The sequence below is a fragment of the Penicillium hispanicum genome (genome assembly GCF_028827665.1).
Source record: "Penicillium hispanicum strain IBT 35686 chromosome Unknown utg000007l_segment0_segment0, whole genome shotgun sequence".
NCBI classification, from domain to species: domain Eukaryota; kingdom Fungi; phylum Ascomycota; class Eurotiomycetes; order Eurotiales; family Aspergillaceae; genus Penicillium; species Penicillium hispanicum.
Window position 1 is genome coordinate 1,151,766 of NW_026623199.1, and position 12,140 is coordinate 1,163,905.

At 51.9% G+C, this 12,140-nt stretch overlaps 4 protein-coding genes across 4 annotated transcripts; 1 reads left to right on the top strand and 3 right to left on the bottom strand.

Annotated features, from left to right (window-relative positions):
* Positions 1–567: 567 nt before the first annotated feature.
* abr2 (laccase abr2) lies at positions 568–2,589 on the bottom strand (the record flags this gene model as incomplete). Its single annotated transcript, XM_056947378.1, has 5 exons — positions 568–1,642; positions 1,706–1,831; positions 1,887–2,057; positions 2,113–2,339; positions 2,395–2,589. 5 exons carry the CDS (start codon positions 2,587–2,589, stop codon positions 568–570), a joined length of 1,794 nt encoding a protein of 597 aa, XP_056796888.1.
* Positions 2,590–4,339: 1,750 nt separating this feature from the next.
* On the top strand, positions 4,340–8,149 carry N7459_008211 (putative SH3 domain protein (Cyk3); the record flags this gene model as incomplete). Its single annotated transcript, XM_056947379.1, has 1 exon — positions 4,340–8,149. One exon carries the CDS (start codon positions 4,340–4,342, stop codon positions 8,147–8,149), a length of 3,810 nt encoding a protein of 1,269 aa, XP_056796889.1.
* A 354-nt stretch (positions 8,150–8,503) lies between these two features.
* Positions 8,504–9,970, bottom strand: N7459_008212 (putative exopolyphosphatase; the record flags this gene model as incomplete). The annotated part of the gene is made up of 1 exon (XM_056947380.1): positions 8,504–9,970. The coding sequence occupies one exon, from the start codon at positions 9,968–9,970 to the stop codon at positions 8,504–8,506; it is 1,467 nt and encodes a 488-aa protein (XP_056796890.1).
* A 491-nt stretch (positions 9,971–10,461) lies between these two features.
* On the bottom strand, positions 10,462–11,657 carry N7459_008213 (serine/threonine protein kinase; the record flags this gene model as incomplete). Its single annotated transcript, XM_056947381.1, has 3 exons — positions 10,462–11,216; positions 11,264–11,368; positions 11,420–11,657. 3 exons carry the CDS (start codon positions 11,655–11,657, stop codon positions 10,462–10,464), a joined length of 1,098 nt encoding a protein of 365 aa, XP_056796891.1.
* Positions 11,658–12,140: the final 483 nt, after the last annotated feature.

A 12,140-nucleotide genomic window follows, 5' to 3' on the forward strand; every position in this document is an offset into this window, starting at 1 on the left:
AATTAATTCCCGGTTTCGATAGCGGGAAATTATTCCGTGGGCCCTTGTCTGCGGGTATTGCGAGCTCGTCATTTTCCAATCTCAATACGATCTACCCATCTCCCATCGAGATCGACTCGAGGCGTCGATCGGGGTGGGTCATCCGTAGCGGACGGAGACTCCCGCGCATTCCAACCCGTTCACAGGAAATGTCCAAACTGGAATTGATTGGCAGTGAAAACAAAAAAGAAAATATAGACGTGATAGTATCAGCTTGGCACAGACAGACCTTCATGGGTGTATTCTGCGCCATGTAATACAGAAGGATCCGCAATATTGGCTTAAACTCAAAACGAATAGGTGTAGCAAAGCGATGCCATATACGAGTATGGTTCAGTCCACATACATTTGGTGCACCTCTAGAAATTTGTTGGAACATAATGACATCGACACATCCACTATTACTCAAAGAGCGTCAGGCCTCCCATCGGTACCTTTGCTCCCCCCCCAAGGGCGGCTGGGGCCACTCGCCCATACTACCAGACATCGGAAGATCAAACTGCGGATACGGATCTTGATAATCCTCCCTTAAACGGGACTCTGATCCTCGCCGGGGGGAACTTGGGGCCATACATCAAATCCGTCGAGCAAAGCGACGGCCATGCCATTAGAGAGATGGGTCTCAATGTGACAGTGGAAAAGGAATGGACCAGGGTTGACCACCTGATACCGCACAACCATCCATGTTGGACCGGTGGGTCCGTTGGTCACAAATGTATCTCGTCTTTGAGGGTTGTCAAAATCGAATAGATCGGGTTGCTCAGCATACGCCTCTTCGGTGCTGGACCAGTTGAAAAATCCAGGGCCAACGCCGAGAACGAAGGCTTTGTTGGAGTGCTTGTGCATGACATGGGGAGCTTGGATTGCAGGAGTGTTGGGCATTGCTCCTAGTTGCAGCAAAAGATCGACCCAGGTACCGTTTTTGGTCTGGATGGTAACCTGCTCTGCCAGGTTCTGTCTGGCGTTCGGGTCGTAGAGGATGGGATCATCCCAGTTGGCCATCACGTCATAGAGAGCATCTCCTGCGGCCGTCCAGGTGTAAGCTGAGCCCCAGCGACCAAGTGTGAGATTGACCAACTGGTCGGCCTGCTGGGGAATTGAGACTGCGGGATAGGGATGAATAGACCTCGGTTCCAAGGCTACGACCGAAGCAGAAGTGTTCTGCCCACCGTAGTTGACGTAAGGCTGAGAGGGAGACGTATCGGTATATCCCTTGTAGCGCAATGTAGCAAAGCCAGAAATCACCTGGTCACCTTGGGTATCAGGGACGCGAATGGTATACTCTTTCGCTGGTTTGTCGAGCTTTACCATCGCAGAGTAGCGCTCACCATTGAAGATTGTAGCGCTGTCGACCAGCAGAGGCTCAATGTAGCTACCATCAACTTCATAGATGTACATCGGATGTTCATCAATTGAAAAAATGAGGGCCTTCAGAGAGGCAGCGCTGATGAACTTGAGACTAACCCAGCCATCGGCGGGGTCAACCTCAATTACCTCGTGCAACCCGGTGGTAGGTGTGCAGCCAGAATTGAGACCAGCAGGGATCTTATCTGGGTAAGTTGGAGGGAAGTTCCCCTGGGTTTCATAGATATTGGGCAGGCATCTGAATCAATAGAGGCATTAGTATCAAATAGTGTTGTGATGTCCGATTATCTTAATCACCTACCCTTTGTCAGTCAGCGGTTGATTATCAATCGCAGTTTTGAGATAGTCAAGTTCAACACTGGAGATATTCGTTGTTCCGGGGCAGTAGACGGCTCCACGCCCGTTGATCAGAATGCTGTCCGAGCAGCTGAACGGCCGTTAGAATATCATTACTCATGTGGAAGCAGAGCTAGCCAACTCACATAACATTGAGGTGACTGTCTTCTTGGGCCTTTTGATACTCATCGGCGGTCAAGTGGTCCCAGTCAGATAGTATAACGAGATGAGGGTTCTTCTCTGCCTTTTGCATGGCTTCTATATCGGCCGTGGCATCTGATATCAAGCTGAAAGGCTGAGGAGTTTCTGGAGTGGGACTAGACAGCTATCAGTCCTTTACCGGTGGCAGTCAAACAGATAAGATGGTCTTACTTGATCCAGATCGCGCCATATAGACCATCCATAATCTCAGAACGGGCATGGGCATGATACCAATATGTTCCGTACTGTGTAGCCTTCCAGCGGTAAGTCCAGCTCTGGCCAGATTGGATTGGTTTTTGGGTTAGGCCAGGAACACCATCTGACCATGGGGTGTGAAGCTGCTCAATACCATGGAAGTGAACTGAGGTGTCAAAGGGCATGTTGTTGTGAACAACAAACTGCCAACAGTTAGTATAGCCCATTAAAAACATGTCCACAGCTGCTTCAATATACCTCAACATCATCACCTTGGTCAATTCGCAGCTCTGGGCCAGGGAACTGATCGTTCATGAAAATCATATCGCGAACATTCCCATCAGGGGCACCCTTCTGCCAAGTGAGGTCCAGATCGAAGTGAACCTGTTTGGCCCAAGCTAGGGGCATCAACCCGTACGTCGCTAGGACCGCAAAGGTCGTCAAACGAGCCATCTTTGTTTCCCAATTGCCTGGTAGAGTGGGGATATATATCAAAAGTAGAAGATGAGACTGTATTACTCAATCACCAGTGATATTGGTGAGAGACTGATGGATGAAAGTTAATATTGACACCTGTGGAGCCCCTGGGACAGAGACTACTTTAATAACAAAATATCCCTTTTTCCGGGCCTTGCCAGTCCACATGCAGACCCCATATAGAGACCGAGAGCGTATTTGCATATTTGGTAAGACCAGGGAGTTCTGAATGCATGAGCAGTTATTTTGTACCTCTTGTCCTGAAGGGTTGGAATGTTGAAAAGCCTGGCAAGAAGGCTAGCTCTAAATAATTATCCGTTTCCGATATCGAACGAATGAGCCGGCCCGGTGGGCCGTTCGGAGTCAAAGCCGAACCATACAGAAATCTCGAGTCTCATTTTCCCAGCTGTATTCATACGAAGGCGAAGAAAAAAAATCCAGCAATAAGACGCAAGGGAGGCCGGCACTGTCCGGCTGCGGTAAACTGTTTGGATGTGGCTGGTCATTCCTGGTTCTCGGTTGGAATGTGGCGATTCCCTAACTCGGCGATACCGGTCTCAGACAAAACAAAGATGGCCTCGTCGGTGAGTGGTCAGAATTGTGAGAGAAGATGTTACATGTATACCGTGAAGGATTTCTCATTGTTTGTTTGTCTGAATTAAGTGAATTATCGGACAATACGAGTCGTTTAGGGACGGTGACAATATTAAAACAATGCTTACATCGTTCGTAGTCAACTTCGAGCCACGGTGTATCGATAAAACCAACATAGCGGAGATTTGATTCTTTTATAATGGGCGGGAATAAGATCCACAGTTTGTTGGCTGTCTTGGACCAGTGTCTTCCGAACATTTCTCGAGTCGACCAACGAATGCAGGTAAATTGCGACAGTAGCTGAGGACATCGACGATCAAAGACAGCCAAGGCTGAGTGTGAATGAGTGCTATAGTAGACACCATCAGCTTCAAATATCGAGGTTGGATGACTTCTTACCGCGGCAGTCGGATTAGCGCCGGGGAGGGGTGAGATTGGTTCAGTGGCCCCCAAATAGTGGGGGAGCAGGAGGTTGCCAGGGCCTTTTGGTCCGCGATGAAAACCATGGATCGTCCTCAAAAGAGGCTGTGTCAACTCACCCATGGAGAGCTCCATCAATGATGTGCAACAGCCACAGGGCAAAGAATTGTTCGGGTACAGCTGCAGCCTAGAAGTAGACAGACGGTCAACAAAGGAACAAAGGGTCTATTGAGCTCGCGCGCTCGTCCAGGAGCCAACGCGATGACATAAGCGCATTAAGCTTATCGATAAGACATCCCTCCTCCGCTAGTCCCGATCGGGCCACCACGTAAACAACCCAACTCCAGCTCGGGCCTCACCGTCTGAACTTGTTCTCCCTCGTTCCCAACCCTTCCTACTCACACAAAGAGCCTTGGCCAGCACTTCCCCCTGCATCCAGACCCCAGTGCTTTTTTTTTCTTTGACTCCCCACGGTATACCCACAATGCTGCTTGCCTGAGCCTTAATCCCTGCGACCGTGCGTCTCCTGCTACCCCATCTGATTCCGACTTCGAGCTGTGTTTGGCTTCAGAACATCCCCGACATACCGACCTGGCGCGATCTTGTGTTAAATTAGCTGAAGACCTGTCATTGGGATCGTCCGAGAAATCATACGCCATCTGTGACTCGTCCTTCGCATTGCGACCCACCTAACCAGGATCAGTTGATCGCGATGGCACCCAATGCGCCGCAGTTGCCATCGCGGTTTCCGTGTTGGTGCCGTGCGGTATACTCATGGGGAGGAGAGACGACACGCGATCTTGGATTTGTGGAAGGCGACCTGATCGAATGTTTGAATGCGGGGGATGGTCAATGGTGGATGGGTCGTCTGCGGCGTGATAGACGCGCAGTTGGCCTCTTTCCATCCAACTTCGTCGAGCTCATGAGTGAAGACTTTGTTCCAATTAGTCGCGATACCAGTCCGATGGTCCTCGCGGGTTCTTCGCCTATCAACAACCCTACGTCCGCTCCCAAGAAACAAAAGACCGTCTTTCGCAAGCCCTTCCAAGCACACAAGGAGGCCCTGTCTCCATCGTCCGAACTGGCAAGGAGTGGATCAAATACACCCATCAAGAGCTCAATCCCTCAGACCCCTCCGCGTGATGGCGGTGTTCCCCGAAGTGTCAAGCCCTTGCGTACCCATGCGAGCGCGGTCAAGAACCAAGGCTCGTTGTCTCGCCCTTCGTCTATATCTTCCAGGCCCTCGTCGCGGGGAGTTTCTCCTCGTGCATCAATGGAGCCAGAGAGATCTCCGTCCGCTATCATGCCACGGGGTAGTGTGTCCTCGTCGCGTCCGATCTCTCGAGAAATTTCGCCAATGCAGCTTCAAGAGCGCGAGGACTCGCCCCCTCCGCCACCACCACCTCCTCACCGTGTTGCTGTCAATCGAGGGCCATCTCGATCTCCCCAACCGCCGATACATCACCAGCCTCAACTTCAGCAGCCCCAGCCCCAGCGCCTGTTACATTCCCCCCAGCCGCCATCACACTCATCACGTCCGTCGCGTTCTCCAACGCCGCTGAATATGAACGATCGCTATGTAATATTTGCCCGCACTCCTTCGCCTGGAGCTCTGTCCACACACTCGGCCCACTCGGCTGTTTCAGCACACTCCGATGCCAACGGAAATACACCTTCTCCCCTGCGAGACGCCATGGAGGATGTTATGACCTCGTTGGAAGACATGGGCTTGCAACGCCAGCCGCCCTCTCCATCTCCGCACTATCCGCCTTCTCCTTCTCCGCGTCATGCCCCTTCCCCCTCTCCTCCGCCGATGTTCAACAACCCATGGTCTGCCGATACGTATGATGATATGAACGATAGCACGCCGCCAGCAAACCGGCGTCGTCCAATAACTTCGCTCGGCTTCGATGGATATAAAGAGCAGCCTCATGGGGCACTAGTGCAGCGGAACAGTGTCTATTCGCATGATCACTACATGGATGGACCCCCTCAGTTGAATAACTACGTTCAGCGAATGGAGAGTCGTCTGCGCCAGTTGGAAGACCAGAATCGACTGCCCGAGGATGCCGGAGATGACGCTGCGGATGATGATCAGCCCCCGCCGCCGCCGAAACATGCCACCTATCATCCACATCACGGCTCCATTCCGGCGCAATATTCACACCTGAGAAACCGCCGTTCTGGCCAGGATCTTCGAGGCGATATCCTGAATCGGTCGTACACCAACAAATCAAGTGCAACTAGCTCTAGTGGTGTGCAAAGTATTGGTACAAATTTGACTACTAGTACAGATAAGACGAATCAGAGCCTGATGAGTGGTGTCTCCGCCGGAGCATTCAGTGCAACCAGCGCAGGCAGCTACGTGAGACGTAATGGCGGTTACGAGCGACCGAACACTGCCATGGATACTGTCCGCTCGCGTGGTTTCAGTGATGCAGGACATCTAGATCGACCAGAGACTCCCATGACAGGAATCTCCTATCATTCCAGTCACAATACGTCACGTCAAGGGGCCTCGTCTGCTATTCCGTGGTCCTCTACGGATCATGATACCGGTGACTCCGGCGGAGTATTTGGCGGTCTTTCCACACCCAAGAGCAAAAAGCAGGGCTTCTTTAAGAAGATATTCGAGTCTGCGAAGACAGGTGCTGCCAGCGCCAGGAGTAGCATTTCGGTTGGTCACAGCACAGGGTCACAGTCCCCAACCAAGGGTCATAGGATGGCAGGTGCAGTATCACCACTGCTCACTCCGAATTCGAATCGCGATACTGCTCGAGATCTGGGTCTTGGTACTGGCACCATTGACTGGGTGCAAGTTCGTCGAGATGTCAACCGCGCCTCATCTCCCAGTCGAAATGAACGAATTGAGCGGGCCGAGCGGTGTCAAATGATGGACCATCCGGTTGTTTATGCAGTGGAAGAGCTATATGATACTGCAGAAGGTGACGAGAGTATTGATGGACTTCCGATCAGCGAACCAACAAACTTCAACGCCGCGAATATGAACCTTGTCGACAAGAGTGCGCGATTCATTACCAGTCTTCCGCCCACCACCAATCCCATGAGCCTCGCTCAGGCCCACATCTGCCGCCCTTACAAGAGTGACGTCCAACGCCTTAGAGCCATCTTTACTTGGGTTAGTGAAAAGATTGCCTGGGAAGAGCCTGTAGATGGCCTCGAGGTGGATATGAGGCGCGTCTTACAAGCTAAACGGGCCAGCCCGCAAGAAATCGCTCTTCTAGTCAATGAGATGTGTGCGGCCGTTGGCCTCCATGCAGAGGTGATTCATGGATTCCTCAAGAGTCCTGGAGACGCCTTGGATCTCGATAGCCTCTCTCGTCCGAACCATTGGTGGAATGCGGTGCTTGTTGATGGTGAATGGCGTGTTATGGACTGCGCGCTGGCAAATCCAACAAACCCCCAGAGGAGCCGATTTGTGACCAACCACTCCACCACTGCTGAGGCCTGGTACTTCCTCGCACGTCCATTGGACATCTGTTGGACTCATGTCCCAATGTATCCCGAGGAGCAACACATTTGTCCCCCTGTCTCTCCCGATGTCCTCTTGGCTCTGCCCGCGGTGTGCCCACAGTTCTTTAAGCTGAACGCCCAGTTTCCCGACTACGACACTAGTCTGATCCGACTCGAGGGTTTGGAGTGCATGCAATTCTGTTTGGTGGTGCCCCCAGATGTTGAATGTGCAGCTGAGGTCGAGGCACCGGCATTTGCCTGTGACGCCGATGGTGACTTCTTTGAAAGTGGCGACATCGTGCGCAAGCGAGCTCTGGTGCAGCCGGATTGGCTCCGTGGCCAGAAACGGATCACCATCAAGGCCGTTCTGCCGGGTGACGAAGGCCAGGGTGTATTGAAGGTGTATGCTGGCAAGAAGGGGCTCATGCACTCAAGCCGCGATATTCCACACCCTCTCGCGCTGGCTCTGCCCATGATTCACACTGGCGAAAACCCGCCCTACGACTTCGTCCTCCGCCATCCTACGCCGCATGCCCAGCGCCATGATCTGTACATTGTACAACCCCAGAACTCACGCTTGGCAGTCAACAACACCTTCGTCTTTGCCGTTCGGCAACATCCCTCCTCCCCACTGCCTCCGAAAGACGAGTTCCCGGCCAACGGGCGTGCCTCTCCGTCGGTCTTCAACCGTCCGTCTAGTGCGCTGAGTATGGTTTCCAGCACGGCTGGTGCATCGACTGTGTCGAGCGCTTCAAATGAGTTTTCCGCCTCCACCTCTGCTATCTCATCCACCAGATCCGCTGGTGGGCGGGATAAGCCTGCCAAACTGGCGATCCAATCCCCGTCTGGCAAGATCCTGCGTCTCACTCGCAAGGCTGACCACATGATTGGCTCAGACAATCCGAGTGACTCCATCACTGATGGCGTCGCGGATGGCAGTGTGTGGGAAACCGTGATCAAGATCGGCGAGCGCGGGACGTGGCGCGGTCTGGTCCTTGCTGACCGAGTCGCCCGCTGGTGTGTGTTCTGCGAGTGGGAGTGTGTTTGATATACCTTCGTTCGGAGTTGCATTTTGAGCATCTCTGCTGTCAATTCATGGAGTGGTTGTTTGATTTCACTTGCCTGTCTACATATCTTTTCTACTTTTGTTGTCATTGTTCTTTGCGCCATCAGTGAAACTGTGGTCTATGGGGTTTCCTTCTGGTTCCATACTGGCATTTGCATCAGGTCGGCTTGGAGCATTGCATATATTGCATTTCCATTTCCATTTCTTTTTGCTGAACCATTTCCCCTGCAATCATTGGTGTCTGGTGTTTGGATTAATAGGAACGGTTTACAAATACAAGAAATTTTTCAACGTGAATCGTGTTCAGCATTGCTTGTAGTCATTCGTAGTATCGTGCTATAACTGAGAGACTGCTGTCCGCAGCAAAGGCGCTACTTGTTTTCTGCTCGCCTTGGTATTCTCTTGCATCCACAAGCGCCTCCAGAGACCCACGTCACCGTCCAGCGTAGATCCAACATCCTCTTCGGGCAGGTTGACAGACTCATCATCTAGCGGTGTCCACTTGGCAAGATTCAACTGCGAAGCAGCCTGGTCAACAAAGGCTGCCACGCCATCAACAGCCTGGCCACCATCGCCCATCACGCAGATAAAGAGCTCTCGCGAGAACGCACCACTACCAGAGGTGAACGAGGTCATCACAACCACGATATCTAGCTCTTTCCCTTCTGAAGCCGCAAATGAGCGTACCCCGTCTAGGAATTGCCTTGTGCCGCCAGCCTTCTGGACAATCCACCGGATTGGCTTCACCGACGAGCAAAACCCAAGCTTGACGCTCTGCCCTGCCGATCGCGTCGTCTCCGTCCAATCCTTGTAATCACGATCCAGGACCTCTGCCAACGTCAAAAGATCAAGACTATTCTTCTTCGCCGCGAGAACCTGCTCGTAGAACGAGCCCATGTCCCACGCAGGATCCACCGCCTCAACCTGCCGGCGCAAAAACTCGACGGCGCTCACATCTTCCCCCGTGACTTTGCCCTCGGCCGTGAGGGAAGACGTGTCCACGAGCACGGCCGCCAGCGCGAGCTTGGCGACCTGCGCCGTTTCCGCCGGCGACGACGCGGCCCAGAGACCGCGGTTGTGCAGCTCGTTGGTGACCAGGGAGGCGCACGAGCCCGGGCCGGGCTGGATGATCAGGGGCTGGTTTCCTGGAAGCGAGTCGTTGCGCGGCACGAAGTGCTCGTCGACGTGGTGGTCGATGCAGCCCACCGTGCAGAAGGATACTCCCGACAGCCCACTGACTGACCCTTGGCCCGGATGCGCCTCCGTGCGCTCTTGGAGCGCGTTCCAATCAACCAGCGTCGCGTCCGCGACTAACGGGTTCGGCACGGTTTGTTCTTTGAGACTCTGCGCAAAGTCTGCGATCGTGACGATATGCTCTCGTAGCAAAGTCCCGGCGGAGTCGGACGCATTCTCGAAACTTTCGTCGGCTCTTAGGGAGGGGCAGCATGTCGATAGCCACAGGGCTGTGACGAATTCTGGCCGTAGCCGGTACAGCTCCGCGCCTGCAGGCACATTGGGGAGGTTCAGGAGGGGCACATGAGGCCGTGGGGTGGTCTTGGAGCTGGTCGGTAAGCGGTGGTTGGCGCAGTAGGAGTACACGATGGCGGAGATGATGGAGTCGAGATCGGCCGAGGGATTGCCCAGCACGTAGATGGGAGGGTCGGACAGGGCGCCCGACAGGAATTGGAGATGCACCTGGCGTGCTTGTCGTAGGAATTGGAGGAGTGTCATGGTGGGCTGGGCGAGGGAATTGTGCAATGCTCGCTGGGACTGTCGAGCGGTCAATGTGAAATCGGCCGACATAGCGTTCTATCGAGGTATAGTCCGAGTGCCGGTTGTATTGCTTCTGCTGATTTCCATGCTTGAGCCAACCCAATTCAAATGGCCTATGACATTGTCTCCATCAAGCACTCTCATCCTGGGGGTTTCCAAGGTGATTTGCACTACCTCATCAGCATCAATTATGCTCGATATCTTGGGGTGGGTTTCTTCTTGGCTTTATCAGGGAGTGCTCAACACCCTTTCTCCACTGTTATTGCTCACTCTGTTGCTAGCCATGTGTCTACATATGTAGATAAGTATATTAATATCTTTAAGGAATGACTATTCGAAATAGGGTGCCGAGCACAGTGTCAACGTGCTGCTCACCAAATTTCCTTAGAACCCCTGTATACATGGCGGACATCGCAAACCCAGAAGTAACCTGACTGTATACATTTGAATTGTTATCAACCAGCTCTAACTAAGACAGGATCCGAAATCTCCAACCTCCCACCAGAGTACCCTCGTCCCTCTCAATTCGCCGGAATGGTTGGTGACACATGCCTGTGCTCCATGATGAATCCAAGCTCCATGGGCTTACCCGAAGTAAGTAGGCGAAGCAGTCCGCGCTTCTCCAAGTCCCAGCAGAATTCCTGTTTCGAAGATAAATGCTCACCCGAGTGGTCCTGATCCACATTGTCATGGTCGTGACCATTAGTTACTCGACGCGGTATTCTGCATATAGATGTGCGCCATCCGGGAGTGGAGGCTGCTTCGTGGTTCGCTGCTTCGCTGATTGGTTCCTTAAGCAATGCTTCTGTGTGTGTAGCCAATTCCGCAAGCGTGCGATATTGGTTGTGCCAGCACTTATCGATGATATCGTCAATCAGCGGATCGCCATCAAGCTTCGGAAATTTCATATCCTGGAGTAAGTCTACGACCTTAGGTCCATACTCATAGGGATCGTCGGCAAGACATTGATTGTCATAAACCTCAAAGCCGTAGTTGATTAAGTAGTACAACGAACCAAGGGCGAACTGCTCTGTTCGAGGACTTAGGAAGCCAGCAGTTCCGGGTATTCCTTGCTCTGCCTCGTTACTATTGAGTAGTCTTCCGTATGGGCAAGAGCAAGTTTCGAAATCTGTTCCGAATTCGGCCGTGCAATCGAAATCCGATAGTTTGAGTCGGTTACGATCAAGCAGGATATTTTCAGGTCGCAGATCACCATGAGCGAGGTTAAGCGATCCGAGGAAAGCAACACCTTGAGCAAGATCGTTCATCCCTAAGTCTGTAAGAGGTCAGTCCCTTATAAGCAGTTGGTAAGTATCTACTCACATAATTTTCGTAGTGGTAGGGGCTCCAAGTTTTGCACTTGAGTGACTACACGAGTATCGTGGCCCCGAGTCATATTGAATTGTTTCCTATAAGCAAGAGATATATCTAGTAACGTAGTTAGTAGATATATTAGTAGCATTCCGATAGGGGTTATACCTCTCATATACTCAAGAAAGATTCCGTCTGTTGTGTAGAGGAAACATTGCACCAGAGAGGGACAGGGCGGATGCCGGGATAGAATCTCATAGATCTTGAGCTCTTTGCGAAATCTCTCTTTCTCTTCCTCGCCGGACTTGGGAACCTTGACCACGATGAGAGGATGGACCTCATAGACAAAGGAGATGCCTCCTTCCCAGACCCAGTGTACACCAGGAAATTGGCGCTGAATATCCATGACAAGACGATCTGTGCTATCTGTTCACATTGGAGGAACGAGGAAAGGGAAAGGGGGGAACAGCAGAGACAGGGGTGTTGGGTCACGTGGAAATGTCTTCTGTCGAATGAGTATATGGAGACTTGCATTTGATTGTTTATCCATTTCTGTATATAAACTGGCAGATTGCGCGGAATAGCAAGACAGACTTCTTGATTCTAGTTGGTCGGGTCCTCTTCTGAACCGATGGTTTAGCATAGTCCTTCTACTATCCAACTAAATATTTACAAAGCTATTTAGGATTAAATTTCCTTGACTACTATGGATTCATGTGAAAATCCAAAAAAGACATCTGAAAGGAGCAAATCCCGATACGGAAAACATGGAAAAGGGTTGCCGAGCTATGTACTGCATAAATTGAACGGGAACTCCTAGTAGTCTTATAAGCTAGAGAACCTCTGAGTAACCTTCTTCAATTCAATCTTTCCTGCTCATCAGATCACA